Source organism: Mytilus edulis, chromosome 10, assembly GCF_963676685.1.
Source record: "Mytilus edulis chromosome 10, xbMytEdul2.2, whole genome shotgun sequence".
Lineage (NCBI taxonomy): Eukaryota > Metazoa > Mollusca > Bivalvia > Mytilida > Mytilidae > Mytilus > Mytilus edulis.
In genome coordinates this window covers 7,991,438-8,009,654 of record NC_092353.1, presented here as the reverse complement: position 1 = coordinate 8,009,654, position 18,217 = coordinate 7,991,438, and the positions used below count along the sequence as shown (strand labels likewise).

The following is an 18,217-nucleotide window of genomic DNA, read 5'->3' as shown; positions in this document are numbered from 1 at the left end:
CAGTACTCTTATGAAATTTATGTGCAAGATTAAAACCAGAAGTCCTGTTTGACTTAAAAGCGAAATCGCGGGCCTTGTAAGCTTGGTTGAAAGTATGTTATCTCTTTTAGGAAGAATTTTTGTAAACATATTTATGTCTGGAGAATTCAAGAAATGATATCAAAAGTCATATAGGTACATGGAGACAGGACAATATGTTTTAACCCTCTCTCTCTTTTTTCAAAGTCCGTTATCATTTTGGTTTCTGCTATATTCCATTATTTTCGCGTTTCTGTATACTATGAACATTGACATATAATACATTCTATGTCGCTGCTATGAACATACATATCCATATTATAAATATTAAAGTGTATTTTCCATTCACTATTAACTTCATGATTCTAAGTTTCTTCTTTATGGCGATCACTGCTGTATTATATAGAGTGTCGAGATATATTATAGAAGTATTCTAATCATAGTATACAGTACATGCAGATAAACTCAAAAATAATTGTCCTGTCCCCTTCCAAGTACTTATGAACATACTGTGTAAGTTAACACCGAGGTATAATAGTAGTGGTTCTTACGATATAAAAACCACGATATGGAAAACACTCTATCATACGATTGGTTCTCAATGTTAAAACCGGTAGTCATGTCTGACATAAAAGTCGGTCTGATGACGGAATGAATATCCGGACGCCTTAGGTGTCAGACCACCAATTACTCACTCAAAGTAGCCCTACTCTGACACAAAATAGTGCTTTTGATGTCCTTGTTTACTTAAACTAACCAACAAATTTGCAGAAATGAAACTTTTGGTGAAAGAGAAATATATCTAGATCATTTTGAGCCAAAATTTACTTGTCTATGAGATTGCATTAAAAATTGAGGATTAATTAATGCGCTCCATAGTATACTAATTTTAGATTTCCAGAAAACCAGGTTTTTGTTTTGGAGTACCTCTGTTTGAAGGTCAGTTATTTTGTTAGAAGGCTTTAAAGGTATGGTGAAAATTGGCAAATTAGATTGAACAGATAGGGATTTTTAATTGGTGGTCTGACACCTTTATTTTTGTTTTTCTCCTAAAATAACCCAAACTGAATAGTCATAAGAATGAATGACAAATACGACTATGCATGGTACCTATAGGACACAGAGGCTTGATGATCGATTTATTGTGGAAGGAAGAAAAGCGACACATAAATTAGGTCTTCTCGTTTTATAGTATAGATATGTATGCGGACTCTGTATAAAGATAACCGCTGATGTCAAAGTCCAGGTAGAAGTCTAAAAATGAGGCAGCAGAAGGCGTGCATGTTGTTTCTATAATACTAGTTCAGGAGGATATACCAATTAGAAAAGTTGGAATTGTTAATTGAAAGGACATCATCAATATATCTGAATGTGAAATTAAATGATATGTATTCTATGATTTTCTTGTTTTGGACAAGTGTCTGAAGGACACTGACAATCTAATGAAGACATTTTCTTATCACTTGTTGATCATAGAAAGAAATATATAGAAACAAAATATGCTTTCGTCGATACAAACGAGGGTAGGGTTATCAAGAAAGGAATGTATCCATGAGACGGTGGAACATAAGGAGCACTGTTGCAAAATAAAAATAAAAAAACATTGAATGCATAATTACCACCGAAAAAGATGAGTTTTTTGTCAGCTTCAATGAAAAGTACTCAATTGCATCATTGACACATATCTATTTATATACATCGTGTCCACAAGTTAATTGTTTTCTGTTTAGTATTAAATTTATATCAAGACCCATTTTGTTACATCTTGTGATCAATTTTATTTGGCAATCGCCAATGGCAGTCAGCAGGGTTAAGGAACATCAGTTGTTCGACCTGTTAGTCAAATGCGTTTTGTTTAAATATACTTTTTCACTTTTTTGGTCTTTTGGAAAATATTGTTTGTGCTGTATTTAGACCCTTCTACAACGAAATTTGTTTTACATGCACAGGTATAAAAATTGCGGTTTTTATCCAACGCAATCATAGGTTTGAACGTAGTTTTCAATTTAGACTCGTATATATATATCGTTGACTATTTATTCAGTCATTGTATATATATATTAATCGTTGACTATTTATTCAGTCATTATATATGAATAAATAGTCAACGATTAATCTTGGATCATGTAATATGATTCTGTACACTGCAAAATATAATATATAAAAAGTCAAAAAGGGTACAACATCACCATTAAATAATTATAAAATGAACAAATATTAGATAACAGATATCCTTCTTCAATAATAGCACGATGTCAAATGAATTATGTCAGTATATTCAAATTGAGACACTATCAAAATCTTGAAAGCATATACAATTTAAGCGTACACCACAGACGCTGGTACAATTTTAAAATTTCCAAACACGGCGCAAAGATTACAAAGATATGCCAAATAAAAATAGTTATTTGCGATGTAAACTGGCACAACTCTAAATTGCCAAAGGTTGTGACCGTTTAGATGTTATAACTGCATGGAGGGCAGTCCTCACACAAAACAATCAAATCAAAAATGCCCAAACCGATCCAAGTTGGTATAATATCTCAAATTTGACAACGTGTTCTGTTTGTATATCATATTTATTATCAGTAGTTAATTAATTTAGAGTAAGAACAATCAGAGATGGACAAGTTCGTGTTTATGTGCGACCAATCACACAGACTGTTCTTTTGTGTCATTTTTGTATAGCATTGTAAAAGACTGATATTATTGAGTTTTTGTCTGTATTTTTGACATTATAAGTTAGTTAAACTAATTTTTGAGGGTTTATATGTTTGAAGGTCATATTTTTTCTTTTTGGTGATATTTTTCATATCAGACGGGGAGTGTATTGTTTGTATATCATATTTATTATCAGTAATTAATTAATTTCATTTTTGAGAACGTTAATTGTTTACTTTCATTTGACCTTTATGTGGTTGTACTTTCACTTTCACTTTCACTTTCACTTTTACTTTTGTTGATATCTTGTTTCCTGTTTTGAATTGTGAACCACAATGATATTGGACCAATGTTAAACTTTATCGAGCTGTAGCTTTATCATCCGTTTATGGCAAACCACTATGTAAGTTTAATATTTATTACTAAGGTTTATATTTTGTATGTGCATATTTATTTTTGATGCAAATAAGTTGATTATGAAGTTCTAGAGCAAAGAATTAACATTCATTTTTCCTATAATATTTTGAGTAAGTAACCCCGTCTGAGCTATATTTCTAGTGTTTATGCTAAAGCATTTGTCTAGTTTCAATATTACTTATTACATTCATCTATTAAATTTGATATTGAAGTGGTTAAATGCTGTTTTTTGTATCTACTATACTTGCTTAACTATGTCAATTTTAAGCAAGAAAATTACACCTTTATTGTTGGATTTTTGGTTCAATATAATAGCCTTTCTAAATATTATATGGTATTTTCATTCTTGTTGCAGCTTTTTAACTGCATACACAGTTGTCTATATACATTCATGCCATAATTAGGAATAAACTTTAATATGAGCAACGGTGTTAACTGTATGGTTATCTATCTGCTGAGTACATTAGCGGAATACAACGGTAGGGCAATTGCAACAGAAACTACATATTTAAGCCTCCCAAACGAATAGCAATTGAATAATGGTTAGAAAAATAAGTTTTATCTAGTAAGATAAAATAATTGAACGTGGTTACGTTATAGTACTTATACATCCATCCCAAATGAATGGAGCCCTGTAATTTAAGCTGTTGTTTTTTTTTTAAATCAAGTGATGACAGTAAAATGAGTGACTCATTCTATGTTTTTTCATTTATGCCCTTTGGGGAAACTGTCCTCAACTGTCTTATCCAAAATCTTTCCCAAGCGACTCTGTCGACCTTCGACCAACCCTCGTTGTGGTCTATGATTGTGATGGTAAGGTTTTTGAGATCAGCTTGGGCGTGCCCAGGTGATATCAAATGACGACTTACGGGTATGTCGTCCATTAATGCGTTTGTTGAATGGTTGCTCTGTCTCGCCAACATACTGCATGCCACATCGACACTGAAGGAGGTATACAACATTCTGGGTTTTGCAAGTTACATTGCAAAATATAGTGTACACAGACCCAGTCGAGTGGCAAGTAAATGTTTGAGTATTTAGTATTTGTTGACAAGTCAGACAACGTCTGTTACCACATGACTTGCACCATCCTGCAATTGAACAGCTTTTATTTGAGGAGACGTCAGCTCTTACAAATAAGTCTTTCAGAATTGCTGGTCTCCGAAAAGCTAAGACAGGAGGATTGGGAAAAATCTTAAATAATTTAGTGTGTTCGGCAATAATTTGCCAATTGGCACGGATCAAACGTGAAAGGTTAGTGAAGGCTGGATTGTATGTTAGAACAAACGGGACTATCTTGCTGTGCCTCTTCCGTTTGTACTGTAAGAGGTCATTGCGGCTGTTGTTGTCAGCGCCCGCAAACCCCTTATCTATGTCCAATTTCTTGTAGCTTCGTTTTGTCAAAAATACGCGAAGTTCCTGTAACCGTTTCGTGACAGCCTCCTCAGAGGAGCAAATTCGCTTTACTCTGAGAGCTTGACTGTACGGGATACTTTTTGTACAGTGTTTGGGGTGACAGCTTTGGGGAGAAAGGTACTGATGTTTATCTCTGGGTTTACAGTAGAGGTCTGTTGATATGACACCGTCCTTTATAGATGTGGTTGTGACTAAAAAAGATATTTTAGAGTCGGAAATTTCATACGTAAATTTAATTGAATGATAGGCGTTGTTTGCATGTCTGATGAAATCATCCAGTTTTTGTCAATCCATTGTCAAATTTGAGATATTATACCAACTTGGATCAGTTTGGGCATTTTTGATTTTTGTTTGTTTGAGGACTGCCCTCCATGCAGTTATAACATCTAAACTGTCACAACCTTTGGCAATTTAGAGTTGTGCCAGATCACATCGCAAATAACTATTTTTATTTGGCATATCTTTGTAATCTTTACGCCGTGTTTGGAAATTTTACAGTTGTACCAGCGTCTGTGGTGTCCGCTTAAATTGTATATACTTTCAAGATTTTGATATTGTCTCAATTTGAATATACTGACATAATTCATTTGACATCGTGCTATTATAGAAGAAGGATATCTGTTATCCGAAATATCTAATATTTGTTCATTTTGTAGTGATTTAATGGTGATGTTGTACCCTTTTTGACTTGTTATATATATATATATATATATATATCGAATTGTTAAAAGTCTTGAGTATAGATAAAAGAGGGACGAAAGATACCAAAGGGACAGTCAAACTCATAAATCTAAAACAAATTGACAACGCCATGGCTAAAAATGAAAACGACAAACAGAAAAACAATAGTACACATGACACAACATAGAAAACTAAAGAATAAACAACACGAACCCCACCAAAAACTAGGGGTGATCTTAGGTGCTCCGGAAGGGTAAGCAGATCCTGCTCCACATGTGGCACCCATCGTGTTGCTTATGTGATTACAAATCCGGTAAATAGTCTAATTCGGTAGGTCAAATATATCTTAATAAAAAAGTCCAATATTTCCTAAGAACTTAAAATGTCTATTGACCAGTGCCAAGTTCGAACCAACCGAATGGAAAAAACAATTCAAGATGTCGAAATGTACAGATTCTCGTTGTGGTACATGTGCATATACATATATATCGGAAGCGAACTTAAGACAAAATGTGGACAAACGATATATGCCAATACAAACATGACGTGTAAAAGTGAAAATTTGATTTACTGCATTGAATGCTGCGGCTGCAAAGAAATTTACATCGGACAAACTGGTAATAGTGTAGTGGAAAGAACATGCATTCATCGACAACACATCCGACAGCCGCAATATAGGAAAATCCCTCTTAGTGAATATTTAGATTGTTGTGGTAAAGGGCTTTTTAAAATTTTTCCCGTTCTATAAAATTAATGTAGAATGTGACATTAGAAGATCCATAAAGGAACAATATTTTATAACCAAATTCAAACCAAAATTAAATGCGCATTAGGCTTTCAATAGCGTTACAATTGGCTTTCCATATTTTACTTTAGAACGTTTATCTCCCTTTTGTAATTGTGTTATGACGTAACGTACTTAACTACCGTCTCATGGTTACAATTATTCGCCTTTCACCTGAAGATTGTTGTAAAACATGAAAGTACTTGTGAGTATTAAATAATATATGCACTATCCGGAAATATTGGAATGTTTTATTTAGATATATATATATATTGACTTATTTAGAGCGCCGAACATTTCGTCTTTTCGAGGTATTGGATAAACGTCCTTTTTCAATACTTCATTTATCCGTCCACAATCGATACACAGTCTAATAAAACAACAGCTGATAATGTGCATACCGTCCGTTGTACTCAAATTTCTGTAATGTTCTCTTACCCTGGTCCTTTCATTTTCCTCCCCATAGTTGAAAATTCCTTCGATTTCCTCTTCCACTCCATTTCAAATCAAATACATGTATTATTGCATTCCTCTGTTATTTGTGGAAATTTCCCCGAATGTTCACGGTTTGATAATATATCAAAACTATTGATGTCTGGGTTTAAGCCTTTTATAAAATATCTTTATAAACACTTTCAGGTTTTTCTGCATGTCTGGATATGCACGTATTACTATTTAATCATGTTTCTGATACAAATTATTCAATGTTTTGTCCTTTGCTCTAGTATGCTTTCATGAATATAACGATTATAACTCTGTTGGCATGCAGCATTTTCGTAAAGGGTCACATAGTGTTGGATAATTTCCTTTTTTAACTTCATCTGAGGATTCGTACAATTCAGCTGTGCGGTCTCGTTAATATCCAGGTAAGGAAGAAGTTTGCATCTCAGTCCTCCATTTCTTTGCAGTTACAACTCTTTTAGAGCATAACCAATTATCAATTTCTTCATTGTTATTTTTTAGGTTGTCTTTTAAAAGGAAACGTAAAACATAGTACGGGGAATATTATTTGATTATAATATGAAATTAAGATTTAAACGAATTGTTTTTTGCAAATTAAGGGACCCTGTATCATTATCTCAAATTTGGCTCATTTATTTCTTGAAAAATATTGATTATTCATCTGAAGAACTGCAGCAAATGCTACTGTCTGCAATGGTGTGATTTTTTTTTGTACACTATACTAAAAATAATTTGACGTTATTCAAACTACTCTTCGAACTTATCCATGAGGGATACAGATCAGTATTTTTTGTTTTTTTTATTTTACAGCCTTAATTTAGTTTAAGTTGTTGTGATTGAATGCAGTAACATTTTACTGTACTAAAATATATTTGTTTATTAATCTAATTTACATACGAAAAGTGATTTTATGCTCTTGATGTAACTATATATTTGCTTTGAATTCTACATCGCAACAATAACCCTTTTCAGTTAAATGTTAAGAAGGAAAAGAATTACTTCAAATTAGTTTGTAAAAACTTTATGGAATTTTATAAAATTTGGACAGAAGTTTGTTTATGCACAACTTTTTGGAATTTTTGGTCCTCAATGCTCTTCAACTTTGTACTTGTTTGGCTTTTTACCTTTTTGTGGATAGTTGTCTCATTGGCAATCATACCACATCTTCTTTTTTTTATATAATCACGAGTGTCACGGAACCCCTTATGATTTTTTTTTAATTTCACGGGGATTAATCAAAGTAAACTTTTTTTTTATGTAGACTTAAGGTTTTTAACTATTTCGTTTCACTTCGCCTTAGCATTGGAGCTAGGTATAAATACTATTTGCAAAATTATCAGCACTTGTTAACAAGTTCTTCACTAAAAAATTGAGGAAAATAATACATTTTGTTTTAAAGTTACCCCCCCCCCCCCCCTTTTAAACATCGATTATATTTTTTTCATTCTTGGACTATTCTCTTTAATATCATAGAAAAGAAGGACGAAAGATACCAAAATGACAGTCAAACTCTTAAATCGACAATAAACTGACAACGCCATGGCTAAAAATGAAGACAAACAGACAAACAGACAAACAATAGTACACATAACACAACAAAGAAACCAAAGAATAAAAAACACGAACCCCACCAAAAACTAGGGGTGATCTCAGGTGCTCCGAAAGGGTAAGCAGATCCTGCTCCACATGTGGCACCCGTCATAGAAGCTGTGTTAAGAATGTATACTGCTGTTGTTGTAGCAGAAAAACCTATGTCCATATTATCATAATTTTGTATTATGTTATCTTGAAACTTGAATGAGCAAAATAAAAAAGTTAACGAAAAAAGTGATCAGCATAATTCACTATTTATACATTTAAATTCGACAAACTGTTTTGTGGTTTTGCCCCTGAATGGTAGTTTTTTTTTTAATAAATTATCCCTTTTTTTTATAAATGGCAAAATTCCTGGGGTAGAAAATAAAAGTTTTGCAAAGAGATGATTGATAAATATGACAATAGCATCACTTACAATAAGTATGATATAAACGAATATTCACTAGCAAAAGTATCAAAACATCATGCTTTTTATTGTATTTCATTCAGTTAAAAAGCACGTCAGTGTCTTTTTGAAATAATGGAATACTTCAATTATAATATCACTTCACGCATACATGCACACTTAATATTCAGCTTAAGTTTTTAAAACTGTTTTGCACTGTTACAGCTTATCTGAAAGTAAAGATTACAAACATCGTACGAGCTCTGTTGTTGCAAACATGATAAGCAGAACTTGACTTTTTAACCGAATATGGGACCATACAATTACGAAAAGTCAATTGGTACAACAAATCAGCCCATTGTTTGTAGTAGTATATATTTGTGATCATGGTTATTGTTAAATAATTCTGATTTCTGATCATTTGAATTTTATACCGGTGTATAGTTAATATGAAATACCTTTTTATAATACTACTGGCTAGCTGTTGCTATATTGCTAGATGTATCATACCACCTTACCACGAGTGCGGTGAGTTAACTATGATTATGAATAGGTTCAAACATTGTATTGTAACAAGTGAACTAGCTATACAAGGTACTTTAAAAGATTAATACTGGATCTGAAATCTTCTATCTTACAAAGACCAATTGTATTTAAGCAAGTAGTATTTTCTCATACAATTCTAGTATAACACAACACATTAGAATACATACTATTGTGCTCAGTGTTAATTGATTGAAATATTCTACTATAAGAAGTTGTAATACCTCCCATGAAAGGTCCTGTAAATGTGTATATTTTTATGAAGAAAATCTTCTTTGCGATGTATTAATAACAATATTATTTTTGAAAGTATAATAAAAATAATTATATAGCAGCTTCATAATTACAAATATATTGACCTTGAACAGCGATATAATTTATTTTAGTCCTTTTTGTCGAGAAATGGCAAGGTGAGGTGCTACTGTTAAATCTCCTTAAAAGATTCATACATTTGACCAAATATACAAAAAATAAGTTTTAAAATATTTACCCTACGTTTTTGACGTAACAAAACACCTAATGAAAACCATTTAATTTTTTAACATCATGTTTTGATCAAATTTTCAAGAGAAAATCATATTATAAGGGTTAAAATTATGAGTTGAAAAACAAGCCCTTCTATAGACAACTGCTTATGTATGCAAATAATAATTTGTCTTTGGTCAGAACCATTCGTGTCACAAAGCTTCAAAGTACGAATTATGTTTAACCCTACGTTTTGTACATCAAAAGAAGAAAGCCTCATTACTAATAATTGATAAAAGTCTGCTAATTTTTCAGACTTAAACTCATTCATTACAGTATAATTTTATCTTAGACACTACAATATTTTGAAAACGATTTACGAACATCGGTCTTTTGTCTTAGCAGACAAATCACTATGAACAAGATGATGTATGATGTGTTTTTAAAGTTTCTACCGATTGACTCTATCCTCTCAATTTTGACGGCTCTTTATTTTTGAGGATACTATGCCGCTAACGTGGTATATTTAATAGTTGTAATTGTCTATGGTTTTTAAAGATGACAGGTCTAAGCTAAATGAACTAATAAGCAGAGTTCGAGAATTCCCAAATATTCCGGTAACCCAATATTATGACATCCAAATAGTCTGACAAAGAAAATAAAATTCTGCCCTAACCTTCTTCATGGAATCGGTGTTTATGCTGTATTCAAACCATTTCTTCTGAATATATTAAAGAGAGAAACAAAACCATTTATTCCTAGCATATTTAATGGCCTACTGATGTAAAAAAAGCTCTAATTACCTTCTGATTTCAATGTTATGATAAGGAGATAATGGTTGTCATGTCAAGACAATTGATGAAATTTTAATGTGATAGCTCTGTTTCGTTGTTATTTATTTTCACTAGTCACATTTCATTTTGCACTCATACGATCAATAGAGTCCTAACGGAGAGTGCGTATATGCATTGAAGAACTCTATATTGGCAAGGATATATTTTAATAACTATTTTCTTACTGATTGAAAAATTTAAATTAAAACTATGACTGTCACATATGTTATTAGGACTGAGCTACTGATACAGGTGATCTGTCTTAATTTACTCATGTTTAAACTAATAAGTACTGTACATACTAACTAGAAATGTGTATTTTTTTTTTCATAATGGCATTTTTGTTAACGTTTAAGCTAAAAAATCCAGTAGTTTATTTTAATAGATAAATATTTAAATATATTCTAAGGATATAAACATATAGAATACCAATGTCAAACCGACGCTTGTTGATATTATCAAACCTTTCGTATTTGCGCTAAAATTATCTTGTATATATCTTTTTCAAGATCCAAGTACATCTCATAGTAAAACTGGAGTATTGAAATCTTTGGATATAGTTTGTGCTGGATTAAGTACTCATAATGATTGTAAGCTAAAGCGCGGAACAGATGTCTCAATAACAACAAACTTTACTTCAAGTGAGTATTTAATAAATAAATAGGCAGGTAATTTTTCGATTAAGCAATCGTTGCGGCAATATTAATGTAGCTGAGGACAGCTTTCTGTATTCGCTGAATTTTAAGAAAAGGTAGATAAATATGAACTTATTCGTTCTCAAAACATCATTGCTCTTTTATACGGCGGTCATGACCGTTCACAATTTTCTCCCAAAAAACCATCAAACTACAGTTAAGAGAAAACAATTGAAAAGTGGTATATGGAAAATCAAGAATTTCGATCATGATAAAATTGAATTGGTGTGAATGAGGGAAATAACTGTGGAATAAGAAACCAGATTAGTTTCAAAAGCGAAAGAAGATAGTCATTTTGAAATAACGAATTTTAAGGAAATAAAAAGATATACATACAAGAAGAAACAGACGAAGTAAAGAAACTGTAGTTGCTCGATTGTTCCTGGAGGTTTTGTCCAAGGAACAGAAAATTAGTCTAAAATTTCAGTTTTCAGTTGTCTTAATTAGTTGATAATATTTTTGTAATATAGTATTTTCCTTTTAGATGTTAATACGAACAAAGTAACAACAGTGGTTCATGGTATAGTTAACGGTGTCGCCGAGGTTTTTCTCCATCTACTTAGCAAGGATGGAGAAGAAGGTGTGCGTTTTAACGGAGTCACCGAGGATGCTTGCATTAGCAATGTTCACCATTGTAATATTACCAAAGGAGAGATTATCCACTATACCAATACATTGCCTGTCGATAGAAAATACCCATTGGTATGTTTGAGTTTAATCAATCGTTAGGCTGGGGTTATTATGAAGTCAAAAAGATTCAATACAAAAGATAAACCAAAGGAGAGAAATATGAGACAAATGACGATACAATACCAAAAGGTCAGACACTGAGAAAAAACAAGTGACAAAAAACGACAAAAGAACACTTTTTTTTTTAAAAATAAACAGAATGTTGAGGAATTTAACGGATTCACCGGAAAGACGAGCAGCTCCTGCTGTCATCTGTCGGGTTTCTTTTGCGTGTTGCTTTTACCGACAATTAACTGATAATATGACATACAGATATCCGACAACGATTAAACAAATCATGGTGACATCTATTTATCAACAGTCGAAAATAACGTCTGTTTTACCATTAAAGTCATTAAAGTCATGGATTTCATAATTTTTCACGATTATTATCATAAGAAACAAACTAAACATCACAAATCATGGTGACAACTGTTTATTAACAGTCGAAAATAACGTCTGTTTTACCATTAAAGTCATTAAAGTAATGGATTTCATAATTTTTCACGATTATTATTAAAAGAAACAAACTATACATCACATGCATGTGCCGTTTGTTTTTTTGCTCACATCAATCGAAAGTTCACTATGGAAAACTGAATTTAATGTCATCTCTTTGGTGAATATTTTTAGTTTCCAACTGTCATCTATTCTCTCTTTTTAAATGTAAGTCAGTGTATGTTAGGCGTGTATAAGGTATGAAATCAAGGGCAGTATGGTATTCAACATTCGAAGGCTGTTATTTTAATGTGTTGTTACGTGCAAAATTTTAATACCAACTTCAAACATTGACTTTAAACAGTGCTGACATATGTTTCTACAAGTCAACTTTCTACTTTACACTTAATTATATCATTTAACATTGATACTATCTGCTTATATACACATACACATGAACAAATATGAGCTAACAACAGCCTACACTATACACAACTATACCCTTAAACCCTACTATGATACAACTGTCCTACAAAACGATGTATGTGACTGCTGCAACTCTTTCAGAGCTCACGCGCAACGGTTTCTGAGAACTGGCTAGAGGGGATATGTTCTTTAGAAGAGATATGAAAATCATATTTCTATTTGAAAGTTAAATTGTTCATGTTTATATGCGAGACTAATACCGCACCATTTTACATACCGGATGTAAAGTCTCAATAATGCTCAATGTCACAATATTTTTAAATCATACTCTCTATTCATTATGATTTTTTTATCGATGTATTTGCATGAACAATATATCTTTAATATAATTACCTGTTTCAGCTCCGTTTGACAGTTAAATGGGAAATCAGAGATGACCAGAACAACAACCTAGTTTGCATAAAAATTCCAGTTGAAATTGTGAACTAAACCGTGCATGCTAATGTGGTAGCATATCGATTCCAAATATTGTGTTTACATATATTTTGCTTTAAAATATCAATAAACTGTACAAATATTTATATTATCATTGCATGATTATGCCATTCTAATTAACAATTCTGATCATCATTTACAATGATCTCAAACCAAACTGCTCTTAGAACAGTTAGGATATTTCATTCTTCAATTTCTACCAAACTGATATAACTTGTTTAAGAAAGAGATTAGTAGGCGACATTTTTTTCCAAAAAGTATTTCACACAGGGTCATCTAAATAAAATCCTCACTGTGTCAGTATAGGTAAATGTGTATGCTTTGAGTTTCTTACAACATTTGTGCATGTTTTCAATTGTTTTTCTCTTTCCGATCATTGGAATTTAAGAATTTTTCGATAATAGTATTACACGTTTGAAAAAGACATATTCATTTTTCTAAAATGAAAGAATAAAAACAAATAAGCTACCCTCGAAAAGCGTATTTTGTGTACATTTTAATAAAGAAACTAATACCGATGTCGTTGAAATTCATACGTCGCAGAAACCGACAAAAACCATGGCAAAATAAAACAATGAGACGATAAACAACAATCCACAACACAGTGGATAAAACACATAACAAGAGCACCGCGAACCCAACTTAACAAACCCACATTTGTTGGTCAAAGTAAATACACAATAGTTTTGACGTCGGCCTTTCTATTCACTACGGTGTCTTTTTTTAAATCCAAGTTTCTAAAATATGTCCCTGAAATGTAATGACATTTGTTGATTATAAAACTTATACTAACTCCTTGCAGACCTAATCTTATTTTTATATTACTCAGAGTTCCTTCAGATTGTTTTTGATTGGGTTATTTAAGTGTATCATCCAAAACTTAAAATCAAAGAAACGACATACATGGCTTCTTCCGCCTCATTTTAAGAATATTACCTAAAAATGGATAGGTGTTCATGATCATCTAAATACCAGAATCTATGACAAACAAGACAATTTTAATTTTGAAATAATCATTCCCCCCAAGCTATTTTACTTTTGAATTGCTGTTACTTGTGTTCTATCTTATGTGACTAATATAGAACACATACACGAAACTTGTCGGTTTCAAATGGGTTGAAATTGAAATATCTATTTCGATTGATATTAATACGACAAATGCGTTACTACTAAATTCGGCCATAAGTCTCATTCGCTGATGAAGCTATTCTGCATCAAGTATTTCAGTTTTACTTTTAAAACACATCTGGCAAATTGCAGATGTTTCGGTTTGATTTGGTTTTCCTATTTCATGAGTGTCAAAAGTTCTTAAGAAGTTTTTGATACTATACGTTCCATTATAGACCTGTTTGTGCCCGTTAACTAATGGTATCTGGCTATTTGTGTTTCCCTCGGTTTTAGTTGTTTTGATTTGTTTTCTATCGATGACTTTTGCACAGCGATATACTACTGTTGCTTTTATTAATCTAGACTATATATACTGCTGTATCAAACAAACATGTCAAATTCAATTAAAAAATGCAAGGTGATTTTTTGTAGTACACTCTTTCAACGTGCTTCTTCAAATGATAATAAATGAAGTGTTTTTATTAAATGAATTGAATCGAATAAATCGAAATGTCAAGCATAATAAATATGATCATATGAGTTTTCGCAGGAATGATATAATTTTCTCCTTCATGGAACACAGAGATTAAATATTCTTTTTGTTTCTAAATATTTTTTAACCTGTAAGAAATAAAAAAAATGAAAACAACACGTTTAATAATTTCTTGCGTCCGAAACGCTTTTCTGGATTTACCTTCATCAGGAACGCTCAAAACCAAACATTTGAAATCCGAAGATGTATATGTACCGAAACCGTTATAGAGCTATATGTCAAAAATACCTAAAATAAATAACCAAATTCAACTAAAGCCAACTTTGCCTAAGGGAGTTGAAACCTTAGTTTCTCAATAACTTCTAAATTTATAAACGAACAATTTTAGTAAAGTGATAGTCTACCAGCAGAGGTATGGACCCAGTGATGTAAAAAAAATTAAAAACAACATATAACAATGTATAATCTGGACCACCTGCATGCTGTAAATCAATGTGTCCTCACTATACAGGTAGTGACATAATGATATATCGATCAATTTAATAAACTCAGTAAATTTTATCATTTTTGATTTCTGCAATTTTTTTTAAGAGATCAAATGAAAAGAAAATTTGAAAATACATCTAAAAGGTCAGATTAAATGTGATCAAATTCTATATTAGCATTTTTACATAAATTCAGTATTAGAACGACCTGTTCACATTTCAAGATTTGAGGTTTATACCCAAGATAAGGTGGTTTGAATAAAGATATAATTCTTAGGGTTAACGTAACGGAAAACCTTCAGCTTGACGTTTTCATTGGCATGACGTAATTTTTTTAAAATGAATTATATATATTTAATATGCAAAGTACATTAATGGACTTCTCGGAATTTTGTTTAGGATTTTGTACATATTACCGAGCTCTTATGCATTGCGTCTTTTTGTTCTACTTAGAATAAGAATAAAGGTTCCGTTTTTTTTTTAATTTCAATTGCAATTTTTAACGCTGCGAAATCGGCCGAGGTTACGATCCATATGGACTTACGTGGGAGGTGAATTGTAACAGCCATTGTTAACAGGCATTCATTCAAGAATAGGTTACCCTTCGCTTTTCACGAATGTGACCCACCAAATGAGACTATTTACCGGATTTGTCATAACATAAGTAACACGTTGGCTGCCACATGTGGAGCAGGATCGGCTTACCCTTCCGGAGCACCTGATATCACCCCGGTTTTTGGTGGGGTTCGTGTTGCTTAGTCATTATTTTTCTATGTTGTGTCTTGTGTACTGTTATTTGTCTGTTTGTCTGTTCATTTTTTAGTCATGGCGTTGTCAGTTTATTTTTAGTCTATGAGTTTGACTGTTCCTTTTGTATCTTTCGCCCCTCGTTTTAAATATAAGGCACTCATTTTTATAGTTTCCAATTACTTTCTATCGCGAGTGTCAGATGCTTATAGTTGTTTGTTTCTTCATGTCTAAAAATGTGAAATATGTAAAAAGATATAGCAAAAACTTACAGACAAGGAAGTCTTACTAGTTTTATGTAAGGACAATATAACAGTTTGGGTTAAAACAATCACTATACCAATTATTTCATTGATTCCCTTTAGTCTTATATAGTACGTGTGATATGATACAAAACTGACAAATGGCTTGCATTTTAGGTAAAACCCACTATTCAGGCTTTCCTAAATTATTTCAGATTTTAGAAGATATTGTTTAAAAGTTGAAAAGATTGAAAAACAAATGTTCACTTTCATTGGTTAGTAACATAACAGTCAGAATTCCTTTTCGTGAAAACTATCTCCCAATTACGCCATTCAATTTTAAAAATCGAAAAAATGGAAGCCATTGAAGGGACGACGCGCTGTCAATTAAGCTGAAATCTGTTATCATTTTTGTCTCACCTACAGAGAAAGTGGCAATATGCAAAAAAGTAAAACTCCGTGGAAAATTCAGTAAAAAAACAGTAAATGTAATATTAATAATAGAACAAAGAAAAATAAAAGAACAATATAACAAAACGTTATTAAGATGATAAACAACGTCAGTACGCAGAATCTAAACACCAAGACCATCTGGTATTAATTGTGAAGTTGATTCAGAATATTTATCGACTAGGTCGTGGTACCTTCTGAAGAACTTCTTTTTAGAAAAGGACGAGACGTTCTTTGACATACCTCTGGTTCATCAACTTTAATTTCTGCTCAGACACTGGTGACGTTTTACAAAGTCTGAGTATGAGTTGCAAGCTTCTGAATATCGACTAAGTTCGGAAATGTATATCCCATATGCAGATGAAGTTGGTATAGTGCTACTTAGGTCGGGGAAATTGATAATCTCAAAATTAAAATTGTCTCATTTGTAATAGATTCTGGTACTGAGATGAAAAAGGGATGAAAGATACCAAAGGAACAGTCAAGTACCGGGCCACGTCTACTTGTATTTTTGTCCATCTGATGAGTTACGCCTTTTTCAACTGATTTTTATAGTTCGTTCTTATGTTGTAATGTTATACCGATGTCCCAGGTTAGGGGGAGGGTTGGGATCCCGGTAACATGTTTAATCCAGCCACATTATTTATGTATGTGTCTCAAGCCAGGAGCCTGTAATTCAGTGGTTGTCGTTTGTTTATGTGTTACATATTTGTTTTTCGTTAATTTTTTTTTTACATAAATAAGGCAGTTAGTGTTCTCGTTTGAATTGTTTTACATTGTCTTATCGGGGCCTTTTATAGCTCACTATGCGGTATGGGCATTGTTGAAGGCCGTACGGTGACCTATAGTTGTTAATGTCTGTGACATTTTGGTCTTTTGTGGATAGTTGTCTCATTGGCAATCATACCACATCTTCTTTTTTATATGCTCGAAACTTTAGAATAGTTTAGAAATTTATCAAATCAAATAATCCTTGAGTGATGGTTTCGTTATTGAAATTCTAAATTGATGTTTAACCGTCTCATTGGCAATCATACCACATTTTCTTTTTTATAAACTCATAAATCTAAAACAAACTGACAACGCCATGGCTAAAAATGAAAAAGACAAACAAAAAACAACACACATTACACAACATAGAAAACCAAAACACGAACCCCCCAAAAAAACTAGGGGTGATCTCAGGTGCTCCGGAAGGGTAAGCAGATCCTGATCCACATGTGGCACCCGTCGTGTTGCTTATGTGATAACAAATCCGGTAAATAGTCTAATTCGGTAGGTCACATTCATTAAAGGGAAGGGGATTGTAGTTACGACGTAAGGAACATATCCGATATAATTTGTGAAACGGTTATTCCATAACGGTCAACCAACTCGTGATGGCGTCCGTAAAATTTACGAAGGGATGATTTCAACTTCCCCATTTGGAACTCTTGGTTTAATAGCTTCCTTGTGAGCAGCAACCCTCTATCAAGAAAATCATGATAGGAAATGCAAGCACGGGAATATCGTTTCAATTGGGAGATATATACCCCGTATGCAGGTGCTGCTGGAATGTTGCTACTTAGAAATGGAAAGTTCACAATTGAAATCATCTCTTTTTTCGTAAAGTTTTGTTGACTGTGTATGTCAAATTCGAGATATACGTC

General features: G+C 32.5%; 1 protein-coding gene across 1 annotated transcript; it reads left to right on the top strand.

Annotated features, from left to right (window-relative positions):
* Positions 1-6,097: 6,097 nt before the first annotated feature.
* On the top strand, positions 6,098-13,128 carry LOC139492562 (NPC intracellular cholesterol transporter 2-like; the record flags this gene model as incomplete). Its single annotated transcript, XM_071280714.1, has 4 exons — positions 6,098-6,182; positions 10,771-10,902; positions 11,441-11,658; positions 12,952-13,128. Coding segments are annotated over 4 exons (522 nt in total), but the record flags the coding sequence as incomplete, so codon positions are not given.
* Between the last annotated feature and the right edge of the window lie 5,089 nt (positions 13,129-18,217).